The 27065-nt window shown below is 41.2% G+C and overlaps 2 protein-coding genes across 4 annotated transcripts in view; both read left to right on the top strand.

The window, feature by feature from the left end:
• The first annotated feature begins 1602 nt into the window (after positions 1–1602).
• Positions 1603–6213, top strand: ifi30a (IFI30 lysosomal thiol reductase a). Its single transcript, XM_053439014.1, has 7 exons — positions 1603–1876; positions 3270–3458; positions 3598–3672; positions 3939–4022; positions 4145–4297; positions 5671–5739; positions 5878–6213. The coding sequence occupies exons 1-7, from the start codon at positions 1721–1723 to the stop codon at positions 5941–5943; spliced, it is 792 nt and encodes a 263-aa protein (XP_053294989.1). The 5' UTR covers positions 1603–1720; the 3' UTR covers positions 5944–6213.
• Positions 6214–6359: 146 nt separating this feature from the next.
• pde4ca (phosphodiesterase 4C, cAMP-specific a) overlaps positions 6360–27065 on the top strand; it is a 45758-nt gene continuing 25052 nt past the window's right edge. For 2 of the 3 annotated variants that reach the window (XM_053439009.1, XM_053439008.1), the window contains exons 1-2: positions 6360–7903; positions 8917–9131. In XM_053439009.1, coding sequence (XP_053294984.1) covers positions 7862–7903; positions 8917–9131 — 257 coding nt within the window. In that variant the 5' untranslated portion in view covers positions 6360–7861. Of the gene's footprint in view, positions 7904–8386; positions 8464–8916; positions 9132–27065 lie in introns of those variants that run through there. The other variant, XM_053439013.1, reaches the window with a different exon arrangement.

Raw genomic sequence — 27065 nt, 5'->3', positions numbered from 1 at the left:
TTTGACAGTTGAGTGTATGTTTTTTTTATATGTGCCAGGCACATTTTGCCACATCCTTTCAAGAGCTAAAATTAAAACTCACTCACTATTTTCCCTTGCACAAAATATGTATCATTGATGAGAAAAGAGATGGAAGGGAAATCAGGGAAACTGGAACAGAACAGATAAGAAGTGCAACAATTGCAGTTTCAAAAATCTTGTAAATCCTGAGGGGTCAAAGATGCACATTCGGGAAACCTCATGGTCAATTCATTGTGCACTTTCTTGATTCTCCCCATGTTTACCTCCAGTTTTGTCTGTATCCTGCATGTGCAAATTTATTAATAATAAAAGAACATATGTACAGTCTAAACCATTTTCAAAAATTATCTTTGCCCAGTTTCAGGGGAGGAAGCAAATGCATGCAGCATGTTCGCTAGACCTCAAGGTATCACATGATGCATTAAACCCGACAGGAAAAATCATTCTCTAACACAACTCTAACTGCAAACACACTTGTGTTTTCATAGGAGCTTCGCAGGAAGCAGTTGTAATGAAACTGGAACGCGAGGTCTGTGGTGTTAACCAAATTTTTATTTTCTAGAGAGGACCAGTATACCCCACTGCACCTGCACACTGTATGTAAATACAGCATAGGCGTACAAATGTAGAAGAAGCACAGATGAAGACAGATATATTCTAGCACATAAAAACCCACCACAAAGAACAGTCACACACTTTAAAAACCCAGTGCAGCAGAGAGGAAGCTGTGTGAGTCATGCACAGTCATGATCTGTCCTATCTGTCCTGTGAGTGTGTAGGGAAAGCTGGGAGACACCATGTGAGAGTCACCAGGTAAAACATTTTACAATGATCAAGGGTTTGTACTGTTTTTCTGCACCGTCTGTTCCGAGAGGTCTTGAGCAACACCTATGAACCGAGCTGAGACGTCCCTGTTGCGTCATAATCAGCCAGATGACGCCAAAGTCATGCCAGGAAGCCGAGCCCACAGAACAAGTTGAGCGGGCAGATCATAACACTGCACTTCCTCCTAGTGATTTTTTTTTCATTTTCCTCATGATTCTGTATCAGTGCAAGAGCAGCGGATCACCAAACCAACCCAACACCGGTTTATAGCTTGTGTCTAACATCGTATGAGATGCATAGAAAACTATAGAACTGTAATGCATTCATTAGAAAAAAGAAAAAAATATATATTTAAATGAAAACAGAAAAAAAACCTTATCAATTAAAAATACGTAAAATCCAACAAGAGACTGTAATCTCATTAACTCAGCAGCATTGTTTTATCAGAATAGTTTTTCTCTCATAAAAATGAATATAATATCGTTTATTTCGAAAAAAATGGGAATTGATCAAATATAATAGAATATGCTGTTTTCCTTCATTAACTGAGAAAAACTTGGAACGTAGAATTTCAAAAACCTGATTAATTCAGAAAAATGGCAGACAAGGTTCTCATTAAAAGAGAAAATAATCATTAATTCAGAGAATCAGCAGATTGATTTTCAGAGATTTATTTTTCTCACGAAGACAGTAAATCAAACGCTCTGCCGGTAACAAGTGACGCTGCCTTGATCATGTGACTGGGAACCAATCACAAAGGAGCGTCGCTTAACGAGGAAGCGGCAGAGCAGTATTTAAAGTCGCTGGGTAGTGTAGTTTGTGGGTCCGTGTTGGGTTGTCGCTGACTTTGTGTACTTGTCTACAACTGAAGAAGATGAGGACGATGAAGGCTCCTGTGCTGCTGGTGCTGGTTCTGACTGTGTGGTTAAACAGTGGAGACTGCGCTCCTTCCTCCTTCTCCTCCTCCTCCTCCTGCTCCTCTCCTCCGTCCCAGTGGTGCTCCTCTCTGGACTCAGCTGTCCAGTGCGGGGTAAGTTATCCAGTCACATTTTAATTGTTTTTGACGGTATAACTCCACCGGACTACTTTAGCGTACAGGACAGGTCACATATCGTGTAGTTCCGGTCAACTGTTCAACCACCGTTTTTTAATCCCTTCGCGGTATGGGTGCTGGAAACCATGGCAACGCGTTTATTTAGCTAGTTAGCTCACTTGTGAAACTTCACATACGTCATCACACCGCTTCTCCTCGAGCATATCGTACATATCCGCTGTTTAGTTACAGAAAATGCCGCAGTGACACTTTTGTGAATATGGTATCAGGCGCTGTGCCCACGCAGTGTTGGTTTTTCCACAGGAAACCGACACACAAAGTTGTGTGTGGACTTCATTTCGTACAATTTGTACGGTGGCCGAGAGAGCTCAACGCACTGCAAATTCAGAACACACATGTACACTTCCACGCCTTTTTGTTATAACTTGCAGTGGGTTGAGTTCTTTCGGCCACCGTATATATCTGCCAGCTGGCACTCTTTGAGGAGGTAGACTAACTATTGTGTTATAATGGGAAGTCAGTGAAAGAGGAAGTCAAACAGTATCTATCCTCTCCCATCCTCTCATTGTACGCATAGCACACTCAGGAGTATAGTGCCATGTTTAGTTAAATGAACATCACAGTAACTGAAACCCACTGTCAACATCTGGGTCGTCTGCTTTGGGTATTTTGATTTTATGGTGGCACTGATGTAAACAGACATGTAAACACTCAGTCGAGTGCATACCATCCCCAAGAGTCAAGACACACTCATTCAATGAATTATATCCGGGGAAATCTGTGATAAGGATCCACCCCAAAGCTAAAGTGGTTCTTTCCTGAACTATACCGCATCCCTCCTCCAAATTTCATGGAAATCCATCAGTTATATTTTTTGTTATCCTCAATGCAAACAAACCAACTAACAAACAAATGGACGGGGGTGAAAACTTCCTTTTGGTGGAGGTTAACTGCAAAGGTACTCAGCAGAGCACTCCAACTTAAATTCAACATAGCTGCACAAAATTGCACATACTCAGATGATCAGTCCTGTAAAAATGTCTATTTGAACAAGATCCATAGAAAGTGATTAAAAAAAAAAAATCCTGGATCCGCCCCTTTTGTCCAGATCCATGTCAATATAACAATAATTGGTTCTTTCTTGACCTACGTCCCATGTTTACAATAAGTGTTTATGGGAATCAGCTCTGTCTCACAATTCTCTGAGCAACTTGTTCTTGACTGTGAACGCCACCTCAAGTCAAAACACACACACACACACACACACACACACACACACACACACACACACACACACATCCTCTTAATCAAAAAACAGAGAGCGTGATCTAACTGAAGTTGATCTGTCCACTTTCGTCCTCTTGCGCAGGTTTTGAAGCACTGCCTTGAGTCTAACTTCACCAGGTCCCGCCAGACAGCAGATCCAGTCGCGGTGGCGCTGTACTATGAGAGTCTCTGTCCCGGCTGCAGAATGTTTCTCGTGAACACTCTCTTGCCTACCTGGGTCCTGCTGCATGAAATCATGACCATTACTCTGGTTCCCTACGGAAACGCAGTGGTAAGCAGGACATTGGTGTTACAGTTGGAATGTAATTCTATGGTGTTGTCATAAAGATACGTGACGTTTATCTCACTAAAAAATAAGTTGTTTGTTTCTAACCTTTGAACTTCTGCATTTACCTTGTCCCCGACCACAGGAGAAACCTGATGGACAGAAGTATACTTTCGAGTGCCAGCACGGAGAACAGGAGTGTCTGGGTAACATGATTGAGGTAAAGTTCCTTTCCTTAACACACAGTGATAGAACTGGACCGCTGAGTAATACTGTATAAATTGGAACCATGTTATTTGCCTTAGTTTCAATGTTCAGATTATCAGTGGGGATTTTTGTAAATCTGGGTGAGGTGGTAACATTGTGAGTGGTCGGACAATCAGTGTCTTCAAATTGCCTTATTACCTTTTTTATACTAGTTATAAACACACTACTGTCATAACACGATTGTAAGTCATGTGTGTGTTTCTGCCCCACTCCTTCCAGACCTGTTTAATGAACAAGACCAATGCTATCCAGATCATCTACTGTATGGAATCCTCATATGATGTCATCAAGTCAGCCCAAAGCGTAAGGACGTGTGTGTTGCCTCATTTGTCTGTTTGCGTACCTTGTTCTCTGGACCCCCACCCCCAGACACACACATATTATTTCACTGCTGTGTGTCGATTTTCCTCTGCTGTTATCTGTAGTGTTTGGAAATCTACAACCCTGACCTGAAGTGGGACGAGGTCATGAGCTGTGTGAAAGGAGACGAGGGAAACCAGCTTATGCATCAGAACGCCATGAAGACCAAAGCTCTGAACCCTCCACACAAATATGTGCCCTGGATTACCATCAACGGGGTAAGACTCGGGTGTAATCAATAAATCCTGCAGTAAAACCACGTCCAGGAAGTGGCAAAAAAAGGATTGCCCTCTACCACTTATCCTTTGAGGGTATGGAGGGCCATGAAGCCCCCCCCCCCCCCCCCCCCCCCCCCCGGCCCCTCTTTTCAGTGCCCCCCCGTTCTGCCGCTCATGCTGACGCTTGACTTGTAAATAAGTAACGTAACATTTAAAGTGATGATATAATATTGTGATCATTTAGACCTTTGCCCCAGAGCTCCAATCTGTGAGTCAGTGAGCGCTGTGACTGATGCGTGAGAAGCTGCAGCTTGATGCGCTTCAGAGCTCAGTACAACAGATGCCACTGTATCTCTGCCAAGCAACCTGGGGCCAAACACAGTGACTTGAAACTGGAGTTCACTCAAAAGCTGCTACTTAAGAAAAGAGGAGGGGAAAAACCTAATTCGGTCTTCATCACTCGCAAGGCACCAAAGCTAGTCACTGTGAGGAGAACTGAAGATTTACAGCAGTTTACTTTATCAAATCAAACCTGCACAGAAACAAAGAAAAGGGATTTTACATTATGTATTTCTTTAAAAAATAAATAGAACATTTACATTTACAAGATTACGTGGACACCAATATTCTGATGTTAGCCAGATGAAGACATTAGTCTGAGTAAGACACTCAGTGACAACAGCTCTGATTTGAATGGTAGCGTTTAAAAAGTTGAGTCAAACTTCACATCTTTACAGAGTTAATGATAAATCTGCTAAGCAACAGTTTTGTGGTGTTAGGCAACAATCCTGTTGCACTCACAAGTATCTAGGTAAACTTTTACTACAACCACTGTGGCTCTTTGCCTTCACACTTTGTAGTTTTTTCAGAGTTCCGGTCGTACCATACGTTTTTTGGGCCAACCTTAGCAACATTCCACTGTACACGGTATTGCCCTGCGATGCCTCCCTCTCTCTGAGTCGAAGAGTGTCAAAGAGGCAGAGCTGCAGTTTTCTGAAAAACGTCTTTTCCAAACATGCACTAAAACTCTGAAGATTTCTAGACACCTCAAGGAGCTGTACCTGAATGTCTGAATCTGTTGAAATGGACCAAAAAGTGGCTTTATCGTGCCACCTCCGTAGTACAAAGTCTGTGTGATGTCCGAGCTGTAACTGTTAATTAACATTTTGCACTTCCACAGTTTCACCTATGCCCTTAATTAAGGTCACTTAGTCTTGTTTAATTTTGAAATCTAGTACAGTAAGTAATTTTGCGAGCTTTAAAAGAATTATGACATTCTGCTATGTGGCATTTAACATCGCCCACAGTGTTGCAGACATTGCATCTCTGTCTTAGCTATTCCAATAAAGACCTTAATTTGTATAAATTTTCAGGAGCATACAGAGGATCTTCAGGACAAAGCCATGACTTCTCTCTTCACTCTGGTCTGCAGCATGTACAAGGTACAATTAATGTCAATCACATCTTATGCATTGGCTCTCTTTGTTTTACCTTCTGCCCTTTAGTAGAATTTCACTTAATTTTTGCATTTGCTTAGACTTTATCTTTGACCTCTAGAACTCTCTTAATTTCATTTTCAGGGCGACAAGCCTGCGGTGTGTGGAGGGACCCAGAGACTCTACAAGAGCTACTGCCACAACGAGTGAAGGAGCAGCACCCGCCTTCGTGCTCGCTCTGATCCAGGTGTGGTCTCCAGATAAGCAATACTGAGAGATGTCATCAAATCTGTTTTTTAAAATTGTGATTTTACAGTGTTGTATAAAGGGAAGAATTGATCACCTGACTTTATGATTCACACAATATAAAAAGTTACTTTAAAAAAAAAGTTGTCAATCATTAAAACTATTTACTGAAACCATAAATCACTTTTTGTAGCATTTGGATAATGTGTTAATAAAGTATCTTTTGCTTAGTAAGATTTTTAAGTGAGTGAAATGACGTTGAAGACTCTGAGTGGCAGCCATGACAAGGTCTGGTTAAATATTATAAATGCAAAGCTGGTTCCCTTCTTACATCTTTTAGCACCGCACACATTTTAGCAAAGGAAATGAGATATTGCCATCCCACAATTCTTTGTGGCAGCAATATCTAATAATGATTATAATTTGTATTATTAAGATTCATATCGTGCCTTTCAAGGTACCCCAATGACGCTTTACAAAGTTAGAAACATTCAAAGTTGTCCAGAGATGTGGCTTTTTGGATCTCTGCTGGAGAGAGTTCCACAAGGTGGGGGCTGCCACCCTGCATGTCCTGTTACCATAGGCTCTCAGGTTGGTACGAGGAATAGGAAGCAGATCCGAATCTGTGGACCATGAGGAAAGGGTGGAGGAAAGGCACTGGAGGGGTACGGAGGGATTTATGTGTGAGGAGGAGGAGATAATTACATAGTCGAGTGTAAGTGCAGTCGGATTCTCTTTGCAATGCGCTGCTATGAAAGACGTCCTTATGAATTCTCCTTCAGAACCTTCCTCAGCCTCATTAGCATGTACATCAATGAAATTGAATGAATGGTCAGGAAAGAACTTCTTCTTTTACCTTTCAGCTGCATCAACCAGGGACAGTGTACAGATGAGTGGACTGATTTAACGTTCAGTGTTCCTGCTGTCCCTTAGATGGCGCCATATCTCACCGTCAGTCCCCTTTTACATGAAGTGTAAAGAGAGAAACAAACAGCGAGTTACATGTACATGGAGGTTATATGGAAAGAACTGTTATCTGTGTCATACTACAGTCTTGAAATCATTATTGTAACTTCATCAGATTCCATAACTCTGAATGCAGTTTATTCTGTCCTCTGGAAAACAACAGCTATCAAGTGCAAATACCCGCAAAGTACACTAAATTATACATTATTCAGTTAGCACATGTTAATGAGCAAAACAGAGCTCATATAACTAAATGTCAAATAAATACAAGTTTGAGGGATTCAAGAGTCACAACTGACGTCAAACTTTGTTTTGTGTTTGGTCTTTAAACTCAGCTTCATGCGGGTGTGCAGCAGAAGGAGCAAGTTCATTAAAGTTCATCTCCTTTAGAATCATACTGAATGTTTAACACACACTAACATCCTATTAGAAATAGTAAATCCTTCGGAAGTTTGACAACCTACATTAAATGTTACGGCTGTAGGCAGTGTCTGTCTGGTCTGAACAGGTCTGGTTGCCCTCGGTCGTCTGATTCTACTGTCAGATAGACACACGTGAATAATGGTCTGTCATGTGGGCAGCTCCACTACCTCAGTCTCAAATCTGCTCAGACATTAACACTCAACAGACTAATGATTCAAAAGTATTCATTGTATTTTGGTCTAATTAGCTCATAGTTAAGAAAAAGGCCACAGCGGAAGTTTAACTGAAAGGGGACAAGGTAGCTGCTGTTGGTGTATTGTTAGCTGACTGTTTCTCAAGAGGCGGGGAAACAGTCCTCCGCTGAGTGACGGGCCAAAGAACTATTGGTGCCAGAGACGACTTCAGAGCTGATGTTAAATGTTCCCGTGTCGTCCTCTGCGGTGTCTCCTTCCCAGTTGTCTTGTTCCCCTGATCTACTGTAGTAGCCGACAGCATGAGGAGAAATAACTCGTCGAAAATCTTCAACTTCACCGAGGTAAGCGTAATTTATGATCCTTTTAAAAAATACAAAAGAAGAACAACTTATCAGATCTAAATTCAGTTTACGGCTTTGGATACATAGTGAGCCCGAGTACACGGTTGAAGAGAATATTAATGGAGCCTTGTTTTTTTTTAAATAAAGCCTTATCTAATCATTGAAATACCGATTTAAATTCACAAACATCATTTCTCAGTCATGGTTTGTCTGTTTTGTGACTGAGAAGAAGAAAATGGATTTATGACAAGAGACAGTCTGTGTTTTGTCCTGAGGGAAGTTTGTGCTACAGAAATCCAACAGCGCTCTGTGTCCTGGTCACCTTGCTCATAAATGGGCAACAATAAAACTGTGTGTTGACAATTGTTTATGGAAAGGTGGAACATCCCAAGCAGATGGAGATATAGGGTCACGGGATGGAACAGAAAACAAGGACTGTTATCTATCTATCCCCCCCCCCCCCCCCCACCACCTCAATGCTGCTGACGCTGAAAGAGAGATGCCCTAAGAGCTAAATCCCAAACACCGTCTCCCTGTGAGAACTGTTTCTCGTGTCAAAGGTGTGTGTGTGTGTGTGTGTGTCTCAGGACCTGATATCAGATAAACATTTTCAAAAATGATGCCTTGGTGGGCTTTTGTGAGGGCTCGTCACATTTTCAGCAGAAGCACAATTGCAGCCCTGTCTGCGATTTACCTTTAAATCTCAACTTTCTTTTAATACCTCTTCAAGAAGTTCAACAAAGGCTTCACCTATTAAAGTTTACTGATTGTGTTCACGTTTCAAAGTGAAAATGTCGACAAAGTCCAAGAACAACATGCACCAGTAGTTCTTTGGCTTTTTCTACTGTTATTTCTTCGCTGCACTATAGGTTTGTTTGGAACCAGGTTCAGCTTTTTTCATTTCGTCTTCCCTAATCTGAAACACACAGATATCAAATATAGTGGCTTGTCTTTTCATTCATTCACATCTCACTCTGTCTCATCCTGGCCTCTGTATTTCTTCTGCCACCCAGAGACTGTGGGACTCTTGGGAGCAGACCTCCTGCACTGAGGCTGTCCAGGAGCCTGATGCCAGATGTGCTGTGAGGAGGCTCTTCTCAGGCACTCTGCAGCTGCCCAGGCTTTCCTCCAGAACCCCCACCCTGGACAGACCTGAGGATGGCCACCAGTCCCGCCTCTTGGCCTGCAAGATCAAACCTTCCAGGAGCCTGGGGACTCTGACAACCTTGTAAGTCACTGTCCTCCTGCAGATACACTGGAGGTTCTCTGAGATTCACTTTTGTTTTTAAGGTTCATCATTTTTACCAAAACTTCAGATTTACTCAATTCACATTATTTATCTCCTGAGGCTCAACAACGGCACAAAGGAATTAAGTGATATTTTATCTGTATGTTTGAATGTTATGTTATTATTAACACTTTTAAACCAAAAGTTATACCCAACATTTTTCCTTTTAAACCTCTTTGTGAAAATGTGTTCTTTTTTGTAGTTCCCAAACATCTGGGCACACTTTCAAGGTTGATGATTAAAAGTATTTACGATCATTCGATCTCTCTCCTGTGACCTCACAGTGTGTGGTCTCTTAAGCTAGCAGTGATTTACGCTAACCCTGCTGAACCTTCTACCAATTCTGTTTCCTGTAAAAAAAAAGAAGCTCAATTAGGTTTTTTTATTTGCTTAACTGCTTAATTTACATCTTCTATCCTCTTGAGCATAATATTTGACAGAGTGTCAGCTCAGGGCATTGCTCTCCCCTCTGTCACACTGCTAAACAATGATCACTATAAAAAATCAGACAAACAGGGCTCTGATGATTGTTTCCACAACATTCATGCTGCTGCTGCTGCTGCTGCTGCAAACACATCTGTAGCGTAGTGTTGTTTTGCCAGTCTGCACTGTGTGTGTGTGTGTGTTCGTGTGCTTTTGTGTGTGTGTCTACTGCACCTTTTCCACAAGTAGAGGGAATGCAAACAGACCGGGTTGAATACGTTGGTAGCTGTTTTGAATGTCAGAGGGGATCAGAGATAGATGTACTTTGTTTGGACACAGTTGCATCAGACTGTGACAGCCAACAAACCTGTTTGAATACTGGAAGCACCACATATACTACTGTATCGTTGCAGAATAAACATAGATGCTAGTCATAGTCCTATTCACCAATATAAGTCTGTATGACGGGATTCCCAAAGATCTAACCTACACACCGGTGAACAGTATGCAGGTCACTTACATTCAGTTTACCAAGACACACACTTTTATTTAGACACAGTAAGCTGTATGATTAGTCTCTATTTATTCCCTGAATGTTTATTCACCAGCAGGTATAAAGCAGCACTCTCACAGCCACGACTCTTCTAGTGTTGATGGACCTGAAAGCCTCTCATTGTGCTGCTGGTCTGGGAAGAGGGCCATGTGCTTGTCTGTTTACAAGTTGATAGTGCAGTTTTGATGCTGTGCCAGGGAAATTGTTTATGTAGTAGAGTAAGTTGTTTAAACCTGACAATGCCACCCATGTTGGAAGAATCTAATAAAAAATTTAACTGAATTACTTCATTAACATATCACAACTTTTTTCTCATCATATATTAGTCAGGTAATATTAAACTGGCACGAAAGGCCTATAAAATAGTCACATGATGAAATGTAGAACTTGAAGCCAAGGTACCCTGGGTATAGGAATGCCAACATCTTGCTGATTTGGAGCACGAGCCTGTGCAGTAGTGATCGGGAGATGGAGCCGGTAGCGAGGTCCGATCTTTACAAGTGGTTACTAAATCTTCAACAGTCCTCCTCCTGTTCTGAATTACTCTGTTCTGTGTCACGTTTACTCTTCTCTTACAAATCTCCGACGTGCATCAGTGTCGACCAAATGATGAAACTCAGTGTGACTTGTAGCGTGACGAAGTAAACCTTGTTTTCATCAATCTATAAAAAACGCTGTCTATACAGACTACATCACTGTTTGTAGCGTAGATTGTGTGAAGATGGACATTATGACTTCTCTTCAAAACTCAATGCAAAAGCAGCTCAATTGCCACCTGGTGGCTGGCTGCAGTATGGGTCCTAAATCCTGCCTCTTCCATGTTAGCGGATGGGTCATGGACCAAACTCAAAAGTTACATCGTACACATCAAATACATTTTTGTTAAAGATGATTTTTGGTAGTTCTCGTCGCATTGATGTATGTTCAAGTGTACATTTTTTCCGTAAACTAATTCTAATTGGTTGATTCTGTAAAAAAACATGTATAATTGGCAGCTGATTGACAGTTGAGATTCACGACTTGTCAGTAACGTGTATTGATGTGATCTCACTTTCCAAAGACGTGTTGTCTTTATATACCGTCTTTGGTTCATCACTACGCTCAATCCTTTCTCATTTAAAAAATAGTGATATGTACAATTTTTTAAATAAGATTGATCACTTTTGCCAACAAAATTAAAGACACTTTAAATTCGGCCTTATCAGATTTGCTATAATCCCTGCAGGGACACTTACAACAACCTGTTTGTCAATGACTGTTAATAGTACTCCAGTGAAAATATGATGATGCTGACGTTCTGTGAATCTGGTGTCATTGAAGTTATCACTTGGGGAGGAGAGACCCAAAGTCATATCCGGTGTTATACACTGATGATGGCTGATATAAACAATACTGACATGCATTGACCTTAATATGACTAATTTTCATCCACAAGGTCACATTTGGGCGAGAGCACATTTCTGCTCGTACAGTGCTGTCGCTCCAGAATACATACAGCGGCTCGGAGGGTATGTCCATAAAAAGAATCTTTCTTCCCTGTTCTTCCTACCAGCTGTTGGTCATAGGTTCAGTCCTGTGTCAGATGCTCCAGCTCCCTAGGTTATTTTAGTTTCTCTCGACGGTACCAGTGTTTAGCTTTCAGTCCTGAATCACAGGAGGACCTTTTCTCACTCTTTAGCGATAAACAAAGCGATTGGGTGGGGCCAAAGATGATGTTGCCTCCGGTCATAGATAAAGAGCCCCATCGTGACAGCACCCATGCGCTCTATAGCTTTTATCTACCTCTGCTTTTTATAGTCAGAGGCCCTTCATGTGACTCTTCCTGGTAAACTCGGAGCATGTGAAAGGCAAAGAAGCTGTCTCTCAGGAAATAGGCAACTTAACAACAAATAGCACCTCGGGGACCAGAGGAAAAGCCTGAGTATGCAAAGTCAGTAGGAGTGAAAGTAAGAGAGGGGAGCTACAGGGCCAGGTCAGGCGACCGCTTAATGTTTTATAAACTGGAGGAACTCAGGGAGGAAGTCATTATGGAGCAAAGTTTGAAGTTGATGAAGAATATGCTCCGTCCGATTGGGAGTGAAGGAAAGGGGGAGGCAGAGCATTGGAGAGGAGGTGACCCGTCATGTTTCTCCTCCCTGTAAATCAGACGTCCATATTTAGTTGTAGAGAGGGAAGGCCTAGCACTAATGTAAACAGAGCCGGGGAGAGGGAGGGAGGCAGGGAGAGTACATACACACTAATGTTTGTCTATATTGCCCAGTCTGACTGTTAGCTTGGTCTCGAGGAAGAGACGAGGAAAGGGTTTCAAATAAAGATTTAAAGAGATGCCCGATAGAGAGGAGATTTCATAGACTTTTTGGAGAGGCGCGGTTTCTCTTTTTGGAATTTTTAAAGCAGTTTCCTTGAGAGCGGACATGAGCCGGGACAGGTTTTGTTAAAATGTGAGGAAGTGAGGACTGGGCCAGAGCTCCAACAGGATTTTGGAAAATCAAGACGGGTCACAGCCTTATGTAACAAAAACCTCATGTAAAGGTTTTTTGAGAAACAGACCCTACAGTGTTCCTTGGACCAAAATTCCCAAAGACAGTGTGAGCAAAGGATCTAACCACCTGGCCCTTGACAGTCCTCTGCTCACCATGAATGACCTGCGCTCTGAGAGCTCTGAGGAAGAGCATTCTGAGGTTGAGGAGAGGACGCAGGAAAAAAGGATGACCAGGCTTCCAATCATTCAGCTCAGGCCCAGGTCCAAAGCCGGCTCACCGGGAGGATCCCCGAGGAGCTCGCCCAAGGATTCCCCACGGGGGTCTCCCCGAAACTCCCCGGTTCTCTTCAGGAAGCTGCTAATGAACCGCAGCATCAACCTCCAGCGGCGCCGCTTCACCCTCGCCCACACGCCCAGGTAGAGTCAATAACGCTGAGGTGATGATGACACGGATGACAGATCTGTTCCACCGAATAAAACCCATTCAGCTTTACCCTTTTTCCATATTTAACAGCACTCACTCTCTCCTGCACCTGCACTGGACTGCTTGAGTGAATATTATAGACGCAGCTATTAAGTGGTATCGGACAAGGTAGATAACAACATCAATATACCAACTTAAATTCATATTCCAATATTTTAATGCAAGAATGTTTGTTACGATGCTCCAATTTTAAATATGTGGAGGATGCTCAATATATACAGTACTGTTGCAGTATTCATTTTGTGGCCCTAACACGTCAATTGCAAGACTTTTGACAGATTTATATTTTGACCTGAGGTTTGATTTGAAGAAGACTAATAACTGGGGATTTCTTCTTTTTTTTCTTTCTTCGCAATCTCTGTCACTGACTCTTCAATTATACCTTTTTAAAAGCTCTGGTTAATGTCTCAGTCGATCTGTTGGTGCTGTTGAAGTAGACGATGGCTCCTTGTTTCATGGCCAATAGTCCCTCAGCTCTTGATGTTACATATTATTTGGTGAAGGCAGGCAGGCAACAACCTCTCACACTGGAGAAGTGTTTGCCCTTAAGCTTACGTTATGAAATTGATCCTGAACACAAGACGCTCATGTACTGCTACATTTCAGTTAAACCCACTGTCCTCTACTGAGAATAAAGTCCCTCCGCTTCAGGCAAATTCAGCTAAATTAAACCCTATTCATTTGAGTATTTTATACGTGCTCTTTTATCCTCTGCAAATTGAATAGGTGATATTGAAGATATTAAACAACAGATGCCGGATTTGTACGTGGGAGTGGGCTTGATTTTCTATTATTTATATAATTGATCAACATTGTACTCACAGTAGATGCTAAAAGAAATGGATGCGGATATGTGCTGTCGGTTTTATTGCTTCATTTCCTACAGGTGTGAGTGTTTTCACACCTTTTGTCAGCAAACACACAGCTCAGTGACACTGCTGCTGGATTAGCAGTTTGCTGCTCCACCTCCTAGTCAAGCAAATGCTCAGTTACAAAAACAACACGTTTTAAACAACCACACAAAAATGACCCACACTCCTCGCGCGTGTGACTGGTTTTTCCATTTATTCTTAATTTGTCACACTTCTTAGTGCATTTAACTCTTGTTTGTATAGAGCCCAGCTGTCTTGCCAGCTCCACTCGGGTTCCTGTTGATAGCTTTAGTTTTATGAGGAGTTATTGCATCAGGCTCTGCCCCGTATTTCCAATGCTAATTAAACATTTACATGGTAAACGACGTCAAGGCAGGAGTCGTATGATCAATTTAACCGTGCATGACTCCAACTCCTTGAAGGGAATAATAAATAGGGCCTTATGTGTGGATGGATATAGAAACAGTCAGATACTGTACGTGTTCTCTTTTCCTTCAAGCACAAAATGTATTTCTTTCTTTTTTAATACGTCTGTAGGTTCCTTCAAAGGAAGTGTCTGTTGTGGACAATTGTGAAATCCTGCAAAATCGATCGCTCCACACATGTTTCTTACCTTCACCTCTCAACATATATACACATTCACAGGTAGGCACATGCAACTCGGGGCTGTTACAAGGTGTTTCCAGCTTGTTGAAGTGATGTCAGATCACGTGCACCGCGGTGAAACAAAATTAAAAGCCTGGAAGAAGCTCCAGCCAGAGCTGTAAAACCCAACTTTACTTTTATTGGCAAGAAAAGCGTATTAAAAATTCCTAAATAAGCCAGGGCCTACTTGAAAACTTAAAGTGTTTACAAGTTCAATCACCCTTTATAAACATGTAATGGGGCATTTAATAGTCTTGGATTTGAAATTGGTGGACACGTGTCTTTTCTCGGTTTAAGTGTAACTCTGCAGCCAGGGTCTTTCATTAATTTCAGGGTGTTTGTTGAAAATCTAAATATCGTGGAGCGAGAGTCCATTCAAGGGGATTTCAGTCAGATGCTTGTGGGATAACACAGATATTCAACATGTCATTATACAGCTCTGAGGTCAGGCCAGGGGAAGTTTCCCTCTGCTGGGTATGTGCAGAGTCCTATAATGTCAGTGCTGAGATAAATGGACGGGGATGAATTACTGCAGGATGGCTGGCAAGGATGAGGAATTAAACAAACTGGGGGTCAGGCGGAAAATAAATGTCGCAGGCAAGTTCAAATATAGAACGTAGCCATGAAGTTATTTTCACTTAGTGTCTGAGTTGATTAAACCTCTTTTTCCACTCAACAGACTCCTCATGTCAAGTGGACTTTCGGATGAAGAACATTTTGTGAAAATTGTTTTCGGGAGCCAGGTCTGGGGTGACGGCCAGTTTTGTTTCCGTTATGTCTTTCATTGATAAATTAAAGAAGATTTTCTGGATTGGCAGAACTTAGACAAACACAATAATCATCACTTTTATGTGCATCCTCATCTACAGTCGATCAAGAATGTGATGTTTTTCCAAGGGGAATACAGCAAAGTTGACATTAGCATACCGGAAATACATATACAGCACATACCACTATACATTTCCACTCTCTCTCTCTCTCTCTCTCTCTCTCTCTCTCTCTCTCTCTCTCTCTCTCTCTCTCTCTCTCTCTCTCTCTCTCTCTCTATATATATATTTTCAACATACTATATGTTAAACTATATAGCAGTATGCATTCATACATGTCAATGTCCGAAGCATTCTCCAGCTAACTGGCTAATTTATCATTTTCATACAATAACAGCCAACTCAGTCTTTGCACGTCTGCGTCACATCTTATATTTACAACGTCAAAATATTGTATTTATCTCTGAAATTATCAGAGCAATACACACTTCACAATAAAATGGGCAGTAGAAAGCAAAATGAAACCTGTTGTCTACGTCATCTAGACGGCACATAAGAGAGATCCACGTTTCATCCCATGAATTGATGAAAACACCTGATCTCAGCTAGGCTCTGCTTTTTGGACAGTTTATATACGACATAGATTATAGACCTTAAAGTTGAATGTATCTGAAAGAGTTGCTTGCAAATCCAGTTGTACACTATGTACACTTGTACCGCTCCTGAAGCCGACCTGGATGACTGAGAAGCTCCACATATAGTTCTCTGTACCATATTCCGCTGTGATCCTTGTGGAAATACGCCATTTTGGTTTCATCCATATATTGCTGGCCCACTGTCCTTCGCTTCGTGCAAACAGCTCCTCTGAACAAACAAAGATTAAACTTGTCATCGCCATCCCTATATAAGAGAACAATATGTACACATCTGTAGACCAGGAGCCAGGCACTTGTTGGTCCCAGATAAATAGTTGTCTTGTCATCCTGCTTTCTACCATATCAAGTTACCGATTCCATAACTGAGCTATACTTATCTCAGGTCTCACATGATTCCCATCCCATGTCCCCCACTATAGCCAACTTCGACGTGCATTTATGTACACCTAGTTCTTATAGCACTATTTTGCACTGATTCAGCCTGACCCCACACAGACTTGAAACCGTTTTGTATGTATAGTTTTACTGTGTTGACAAATTCTAATCTAAAATTATTTGCATATTAGATAAGAGGCTGAGGGAGATTTGTATTTGAATGATTAGTTTCGTGAGGGATTAGAAATTGCTCAATAAATCGAATATAATCTATATGAAATGACAATGTGCCAAAGTATAATTCAGCAACACGTTTTTAACTAGCTTTACAAAGTTATGGGTGATTAAACTCACAATCTACAATGGTGTTATTCTAATCAGTGTCAGTGATTTTTTTTTAATTATTTGGGGGTTTTACAAAGTGTCATCCCGAGCCTGAAGAAACCAGATTGTAACTCCCCAGTCCGACTCAGGCGTATGTTTCATGTTTAGATTTATTCATGATGCCGACACTTTCTCCAAAAAATTGACCTTGCATTTGCTGTTGTTCTCCACTAGAGGCTGCTGTGCTGTGAAGCGTGTGCAGAGTCTGTCAGGGGGATGGGTTCTGTTTCTCTGATGGGTCACAGCGGAGGAAAGAGACGCTGTACTTAAGCTCGAGTTTGGTCCTGTGGCCTCAAATATTTTATTAATAATAATAATAATAATACTTTAGCTTTTGAATGAGAGTTGGTGCAGTTAAGGGATATTAGTATCTTTATCTATATGCTAGACCTTTTCTCAGAGTCAGACCGAACTTACTATTGAAGATAAATAACAGTTTCAAAAAGTGAAATCATGCAAAGTAACTTTAAGACTCTCAAGCTTATTGAGGTGAGGTTTCCAACCTAATTTGTGTCTTCTGGCCTAAAGGTTTTAAAGTGGAGCAAGTGATCACATGCCGCTGAATTTAATACCTATAATGGACAGTTATAGCTTCACATCTGTCCTAACAGACACTTCCTGTTTGCTCCTCCCTGACATTATTAAAAATGAGAGGTTCTCATCTCTTTGCTGATCACCTATTTTCTGCTGTATTTTCACAGTCACGGGTTTAGTGGCACCAAATATTTGTTTAACATTGTGAAGGATATTGTGAGAATCTGATGGATTAGAGCACAGCACGAGAGGAGAACTAAATATAAATTACGGGAAATTAAATCACACACTCACACGCTCACACTCTCACACATTATTGAAATATTGATTGACCAGAATGGTATTGCTGCTTCTGGCATGGGGGCCGGCTGATAGTGTACACACTATCATTGCATAAAAAGTATTGTTTAAAACGTTGTACTTCTAATATTCTAATGTAGCACAGTGTTAAAATGTTTTTATTTAAATATATACTCCACTAGTCCACTTTCTCATCGCCGTCAGTCTGTGTTCTCTCTCTCTCTCTCTCTTCTCTCTCTCTCTCTCTCTCTCTGTCTCTCTCTCTCTCTCTCTCACCCCACCCCTTCTCTCTCTCTCTCTCTCTCTCTCTCTCCCTCCCCAATATCTCTTTCTCTCCCTCACTCTCAGGGGAGATAGTGTTGTTGTTTGTTGTTTTAAGCCCGAGCTTGGTCCCACCACTCTCAGGAGAGACGAGAAGAGAGAGACAGAGCACAAGTCTGTTATGGCTCGCTGACGGGGACTACATGGGACGGCCCACTCCAGGGAGCATCTGATGGGATTATAACACTCTTTTCCAGCTCACTTTTTTCCCCTTTCCCCTCCACTAAGAATAACTCAGTGTGTGTTGGTGGTGTAGCATCACAGAGGCAACTCTGTGTTCAGAGGGACAGCTCTGTGTCAAGGTTACCGGACCTGATCTTTTCATTTCTTTTTTTTTGAATGCAGAGAAATATCTGGGGCCCATTGTTGAGGAGTTTTTGGGGGTTTGCGGTGCATTTGGAAGAATTCAAGCTTGCAGTTTCCTATTTAGGAGTACAAGAAGAGGACAAAGAGAACACACACACATACTCATGCACAAGGGAGCTGCTTATCTTGGCACGTCTGTGATGGTGAACTGAAAGAAGAATGAGAGAGGATCTAGTCCCAGATGAGCACTGACAGCTGACACCATCCTCAATTTGCCTTGATTTGATTTGGCACCATACTTCCACTGTCAGTGAGATGAAATGCTAACTCGCTCTGTGATAGGTCTCTAACAGCCTCTTTGCCTTTTTAGGCTGTCCACACACACACACACACACACACACACACACACACACACACACACACACACACACACACACACACACACTGTGCTCTGAACCTTTTGGGCTCTTTTTTTCCCTCCCACAAAATACAAAGGACATATCCTTGTTGCCTGGACCAAAAACTGAACTGCAAATCAAATTTCCAGTTTGATGCACTTTTATTCCACACTGAGCTGGAAGTGAATTGCTTCTAGCTAATAATTGTTATCTAATAAATACAGAAGGGGGACCCAGCAGGTTTGACTTACTGTTGGGTTAACTCTCAGACTTGGTCCTACCAGGTGCAGCTGCGGAGGCTCTGAATTGACTTTTGCTGTTTTGGCCCCTGTCACTCTCGGACCTGTTTTTTTTCCTGCACCGTCCTCTCAAAGGGAACTTTCGCCCCGGTGCCATAACTTGTGACCATAGATAACGTAAAGGAATCCGGACTGTTTTCCTTTCTGATTTATGACAGCATGGGGATTTTTATTGCGCCACAGATGTTAACTTTGTACATCTCTCGCCTCCCAAAGCTCCTATTTTGATGCTTCCCTGAACTCAACTCACGTCTTTGAAAAAAAGAATACATACAGCCTATAAGATGATGAACAAAGACTCTCGCTTCTCAAGGAAGATGCAAGGCAACTTCTCCACGCGCAGACACTCGTGCATTGGGTACGTATCTGGCTGTGTGGCTGTGAATACAGCAGCTGATGTAAAGTGAAGGCAACATAATACATGTGTTGGCAGAAGTCTGCAAGTTTGCAGTATCTGGGCAGTTCTGCCCCTTTTGGACTTTTACAGACCGTGAACCATGATCAGCTGATGGTTATTATTTGACAGTGCTGCTCTGTCTGTCTGTGTTTACTGTGGTATTGTGTTGTGTTGCTGTGTTTTCTTTGACTAGTTGCTTTTGTGTTTTGTTAGGTCATGCAGTCTTGATATTTTGAGCCTCTGTCGGAGTGAACCATTTAGATAACACATAATATAAATATTTTTATATTTGCAGTTCTCTGTCAGATTAAACCCTGAACTCGGTTTGTTTCAGTGATATGAAAAAACACGAAAACAAATGTCTGCCAGATGATTGGACATGTGCTGTGGTGAAGCCAGTGGCTGTTGCTGTTAGTGAGCTGCGGTTGGCAGAGCAGGCCTCGGGGTGGTATTGCGGATCAATGGCCCTGTCCACCAATGTCCCTCCTTGAGGTCCGTGGACCTGAGCCAAGCCGAGGCGTCCGTGTTAGGCACGGTATGAGTGTCATGTGGTCCAGCACTTTTGGGTTTCATCAGCAGGCTGAAGAAGTACTGGCGCTCTGTGGAAAATGATCCATGAAACACAGTTTATTTTGTCCTCTCAGAAATGAAACTGAGAAAAGTAAAGTAATGTGTCAAATGAACTTACTTTGATGAGGTACATAATGGTGACAGGCTCCCCTGTTGACAGACTGATGCAGCTGATTGGCCTAGCTGTAGTTGAAACTTAAAATGACTGTTTGATCAGCAGACCGGTTTATGGGAAAACATCGAATCTATTACAGGTGTCATGAGATCCCTGCAGCACAGGTTGTTACAGAGACTAAAAATAGGGCCGATGTATTAAACAAAAGAGCACAGATAGGAAAACCCAGCATATGAAAATGCAAACACGCACACAAATTTTGGAGGCCAACATGACTCCAGCGTGAAAAGCTGCAGCATTAAAATAAACTCGCATTGATCAAGGGTCTCTACAGTCAGATCCCTCGTGGGATAATTTTCAGTGCAGTGTGCGGTGTGGCCAACTGCTGTGAACTCTGGGCATAAGGCATGTGCCTCGCGAGTGTCATCCGTACTCCTCCAGCCGTGAGCCTGTTTGGATCATATGAGGAGATCAAAGCAGGAGATTTTAGACCACAGAAATACAGCAGCACAGAACAGAACAGATCTCTTTTCTCCTGTTACCTGATTTGTGCATCACACTTCTTAGCTGAAAAAAAAGAGCATATATGGAGGCATTCTCGGGGGCTTCAGCTCAAAGCAAAGTTCAGAATAGTTTTTTTTCATTTTCAGTGCCAATAAAACAGCGATCTATTTATTGTATGACGGCGGAGAGGATAACATACTGAACGAGTACTTACATTTGTCAAGGGAGTCGTTAAATTCATTTTTAAAGTATGATCTATCGTCGTGCAGCACATGCATACACACTCACACGCAGATACACACACACAGATACATACACACTCACACACAGATACATACACAGACACACACAGATACACACACTGACACAAAGCAGTCTCTTGTAATCCAGACGTGTCCATCACAATAGACAGCTCTCATCTTCACTTGTACTAGCAGTACCAGGGCACTATTCATCCTACCTTATGACTTATGACACACACTTACACACACATACACTTACTACAAACACAGATGTACACCTACACATCGGGGAGAGCGTGGCCTAGGGGATAGAGCAGGTGTTCTGCAACAAGAAGGTTGCCGGTTCGTATCCCACTCTATCCCATCTGCATGCCTAAGTGTCCTTGGCAAGATACTGAACCCCTAAATGGCCCCTCATAAATGCTGAGTGTTCTAAAAAAAAAATATATAAGTCGCTTTGGACAAAAGCGTCAGCTAAATGACATGTAATGTAATACACGAACATGTATACATGCACACACACATACATCTAACACACCTACCACACACTTATTCAAATACACATATGTACATATTAAAGCACATGTACACAGACAAACACAAACACACACCCACCTAGTTACCTTCACAATGTTTTTTGAAGGCCTATGTGTGGTCTCTATTTAAACAGCACAGCGTCAGTGCATTTAGCCGGACACGGCTGGAGACAGGAGCGGTTAGTATCAGGATAAGGTAGTTGATGTTGCTCTGACAGTTTGAGAAGATGCCATTTATTTATCTGAAGTACAGGATGATAGGAAGAGACGTTGAGAGGAGAGACGCAACAGCCGACTGGCTGGGAGAAGGAGATAATTTAGACAAAGAGGGTGAAAGCGCAGACGAGAGGGCGGTGAAGGAGTGGTGGAGACAACGTGGTTGCGATAGCGCTGCTTTTAGTGCAGAGATAAAGAATGAGTGGAAAGAGAGGGTCAGTCGAAGAGATGGGAGAAGTGGGGGCGTTAGCAGACAATTCAATAGGTTTTACTGAAGTAGATGAAAAAAACAAAACAATAAAGTACTATGATTAATTCTGTCAAACTGACAAGTACAACAAAGTTAAAACTTTCATACATTTATTGATTTCATTGTGAGGAAGAGATCTTTGCCGAATGTGGTTAAATTTCCTTCGTAAATGACAAAGAATTAAGTTGTTTGTAAGTTAAGATTTTATGAAAGTGGAATTCGGTAAAATGTAAACAGAATAGAAATTAGATTCATAAGGAAAAATGCATTATCGTCTTTATAACTATAACTTTACTAACCACATATACAGAGAGTAAAGAGCAAAATCTGAGATGGAGTTGTAAATACAGAGATACCATTTTTAACAGCCTTCCACAATTCAAATGTTAAATTGCGATACCAAAATAAAACATTAAATAAAGCAGGCTGAAATCTATAAAAATATCATTAACCAGCTAAAATGGTTTTGAAAAAGTGACAAAACGAAGTATTAAAAGAAAGCAGACGATAGGTAATGTCAGACAGGTGAGGACAACAAAGTACAACATTTTACTTACATATATTTTTTCATTTGCCTTTTTTGTGATAGAGAAGTCATTGCCACATCGTGTTCCAATTTGTTTTGTTTTTAACTGTTACGTTCATGAATATTGACAAGAAGTAAACATTAGGTCAATAAGGAGAAATGCATCATCGACTTCATCACTATAATCATCACCAAATATAAAGAGAGTAAAGAGTAATATCTATAAAGATAAATATTGTCAACTATAAGATAATTAACAACTTTCCACAGTTCACATGTGAAGTGATAAGACCAAAACAAACTTGAGAAGGTTTCAGGATGAACAAAATAAAACATCTTCACCAATCTTTAACCAAAAAAAAGTGTCAAGTGAGGCCATCCCACCAAAGGGCAACAGTGTCAATGTCAGAGGTCCTAATATAGCTGCCACCACCCCCTCCCCAAACACACACCCAGATTAGTCAATAGGGCCTGTGTAGCTGTGGCGGGCTGGCTGCTCTGTGCGTCACTGCTGTACTCCATATTTTCAGCATGACTGATTTCACCAATCGCCTCCAGAGCCTCATCGATTCCTGAGGCTGGCAGCAACAGAACAGCAGCACAGCCCAGCACAGCACAGCACTAATGCTGCTGAACTCACGAACATGAACGGCTCCACTGTGTGAGGGGACATTAAAAGTGTCTCTCCTTTAACCAAAGTTCACAGGGACTGTGGCAAGAAGCAGAAAGATATTAAATGAAGAGGAAGTGAACGTTTTAATTGATTAATTATGATTAATTTGGAAACTGAGCAGAGCGGATAGGCTGCTGCTGCTGCTGGAAGTTATTTGTCTTTGCAGAGGATGTGGCTTCAAAAAAGATGTTTGTTCTGAAAGGTCTGATCAGATGTGCTTCAGTTCAATTATATTTCATATGTGGGACCAAATCAAAAATATAAATGATTACAAGACTATGGTAAAGTGGTAGATTTTATATTTTATAAGGAAACCTGACATATTGTTACATGTTAGAAGGACACATTTAAAGTTTTAACCATTGATGAATATAGATTGTTTAAAATTATGTAAAGACGGTGAAAACCATTGTTCTATTTCAAACATCAGTGCTGGTTGTTACCGCTGCCATGCAGTAGTATCAGGACTACAGTCCATTGTGACCACTAGAGGGAGCACCTGACTAAGGTTATGCTCAGAGACGAGATGATCAGAGAGCTGAGACCTGTTGACTAAGCACTATAGTTGGACATGAGGGGAAAAACACACAATGTGTTGATTTGGTAGATAATAATTTTATTTTGAGAAAGTGGAAACTCCACATCCTCTCAGCCTCGAGGTTCCAGCTCCTCACAGCACAACTGTCGTATGATGAGATGTGAATATACTGAGTGAGAAGCACAACATTTAAAGTCTTTCTTCCAACTCGGTGACGCAGACACATAAACAAACTAATAGCTTATTCGATTAGATTGAATGTGTGAAAATAAGTATAAACAAAATGATAATATTACAAAGCAACATAAATGATATTGTTGTCTTGATGATGTGTTTTCTATTATTGTGTTGTGTACCCTTTTCTTCTGCCGCTGCTTTTTTAAACCCTTGAACTCTGCTGTGCCCAGCACTCTGTCCCTTTATACAAACTCACATTGTTTAGTCCAGAGTGGTTAAGACAGACAGTTATTTCTAATTCTAGAGTTATTTTTAGAACGCAAACAGGCTGAATTTAGAAGAATGCAATGTGTTGGGTTTGATGTATCAGGCAAGTTTCTACCGAAGTTTTGCCATGCACTTTTAGACTCTTGTGAAAGAAATAGTATTTGTTTGTTTTTTATCATGTGGCTGCAGAGAAAGTCCTTGCTGGCAATATATGAAATATGAATTATGCAATATGTGTTTTATGGTCTTCTAATGTGAGAGCACACTTTGTATAATAGTTATGTAATAATTTGGGAGAAGCAGGTGTAAGATTTGAAAGTATACTTTGTTCAGATATCACTGTTGTTCAAAATGAGAATGTTTGTAAGTTGCTCTGGTGCATTAGAGCAAACATCTGGAAGTTTGTACCATACTCCAATTATTTAAAAATGATTATTGTGATCAATAACCGTGTTTGACCTACCTGCGTTATTTAATTTGCTATTTCTAGACATATTGCCCTGGTAAACAATGCTTAATTGTATTCCTAAAATCTAAATGTTACTGTTTTATTTAACATTTCAATATCAGTAGCAGAGGACACTTTCATCTGCACTCTGTTGCTTTTCAGACACAAGCAAACACATCAAGGCTGAACAAGCTTTATTCCATTGAAACCTGACTGTGATTCATGGAGACACTTTTAGATAATACAAATGTCATAAAATATTAACTGTTTGACTAACAGCTGTGAGAACAAGTGTTCAGGAGAAATTCATGTTAATAATCAGTTAAATAAGAAACCATCACTCAGGGAAAACTCTTATTTTAGTGGACTGGTGTTAGACATAGATTTTTTTCAGATAGTGTTTTTTTTTCTCTTTCAAAATTCACATTTTAGTTGTGATTGACATTTTTCTTTTTACATTCTTGTGTAATTCACTAACTTGATAATATCCTAGCCCCATTTTTTAATTGATGATTCCGCAACATAAGAGCTAAAGATATTATGACCTTTGTGCAGAAGTTTCTGTCCTTCAGATTATCAGTAGCTTTTAGTAAGCAAAGTGATATTTTGGAAAAAAAAAACAAGGGAACATCGAAAATATTACCGTCTAATCATTATCACGCTGTTGCATGAATTTTTTTAAATAGAAGAAACACAAATTGACAGAACTTTGACCGACACAAAGTTGTCGCATGTTCTTTCTTCATTAACCCCCACGAGCACAGCTAATCCTGTCGTTTCCCAGCTAAAGTCAAATACTTTCATATAAATCAAACCCCCGTGTTTTTGAACCGAGTCCCATTCCCTCCTCGTTATGCTGCTGGAGCGTTTAATTCCAATGTAAATGTTCTTGTGTTTTGATTCTAACCTCACCAGTTGGCAGTGGACAATATGACAGTGGAGATTAATCAGTGTCAGCTCGCTTTACAAAACAAACCACAAACAGGCGGTGTGTCCATTGTCGGGCGGCAATGCTGGCGAACAGCGCTCCTTGCTGACTTCAAAACAGCTCGTTATACAGGAATGCTTACCATGCCTCTGTGTAGCCAACACATGATGTCATGAGGCCCCTTCGCAAATAATGGACTATTAAACCCACAAGTTGGGGGTCAGCCAGAATTTATGATGCCTCCCTATTTCATGAGTTGTAAGAGATCACCACATCCAGCTGGCGTCCAGCGCCGCGGAACACGTCTGTCTTAAGATGAGATGTGAAGATACTGAGCAGGAGCAAATGTTTCATGTCTGTCTTTCCTCAGACGTCCGCTCTCTTCCACCACACTGACGCAGATACATGAAACACTGTGAGAGCCTCTGTGTTCCTGCCAAACTACATTTGTGTGTGTGTGTGTGTGTGTGCACGAGTGTGTGTGTGTGTGTGTGTGTGTGTGCATGTTCACTCTAGATAACAAGAAATACTTCACTTGAAACATGTTATTCCTCTAACTGCACATGCAAACAATTTCCCCGTCATGCAAATGTGTCAAACGTGCAGGTCGCTGTTACTCCCACTGGAGATAAACTCTCCAGTTTTACATATCCAAAATCAGATTTACAGGCCAGTGTTTGTACTGTGTGTATTCACAAAAGATAAGCCTGAACTAAAGCCTGGAAACTAAACAAAGTGAAAGTATTAAGTCTATCGGGTTTCACTTGTAGCGTCTCTTAATCAACCTAAGAGGCCGGATCTTGATTCTGATCCTGAACAGTCAATCCTGCTAAACCCAAGTAGCTACCATTTAAGTCATGTAGTCATGTGATTGGATTTATAATCAGTTGCTGCTTAATTCGGGCTCCAGAAAACTATAATACACAGCAGTGTTGTAGGTCTGTTCAGTTAGTGGTTCAGATTTTTGTGCGTGTGCGCCTCTTCAGATTTCCTTACATGGCAGTCTTTTCTCTTGACCACTGCAGACACAGAACCTTTGTATAATAGTAAAGGATTATATCAAATCGTTTTATAGAGACAGCACCACAGTTGTAAGCTGCCTGTGTGTTGCAACCAGCAATTTCTCATATATAAGTGAGAAATAGAACCATGTCAGATGAAAATACTGCTTCACATCAGTAGTAACAAGGCTTTCACATAATCTAAGGGGCCTTTTTTTATATTCAAGATACCTGTTGAGCCTCGTCTGTGCATATGTTCGTACTTTTTCTATTCTGTTCTTTGTCTGTTGTTGTCTCTCTGCCTGGTGTTTCGTGAATTCCATGGTGATGAAGTGATGCCGTTGATTGATTTGCCAGTTTAATTGAACCGTGTCGTGCAGAATGTAGGTTGGGTTCAAGTCCATTTATGGAGATGTTTTCTGTGCGTAAGAGCAAGCTGGATGGCGATTGATCGTTTGTCCAGCCCCAACACGCCTGTCAATCTTTCTGTACTCACGAGGCACGTACAGTACATATCAGCTGTAGCTAGCACGCTATATTAAGCTTTTATTAGCTCCACGAGTTGGTTAAAAAAGCCGTCTCAAGTTTCCTGCTGCCTTTTTATTAATGGCAGTTCTTTAAAAGAATCTTGAGTATGAACTTTATGATATAAGATGTCCAAGATAAGCTTCATGTCCAAGAGTTTAA

The sequence above is a fragment of the Pleuronectes platessa genome, chromosome 13 (genome assembly GCF_947347685.1).
Source record: "Pleuronectes platessa chromosome 13, fPlePla1.1, whole genome shotgun sequence".
Taxonomy (NCBI): Eukaryota; Metazoa; Chordata; class Actinopteri; order Pleuronectiformes; family Pleuronectidae; genus Pleuronectes; species Pleuronectes platessa.
This window is presented reverse-complemented; position numbering and strand designations above follow the sequence as displayed.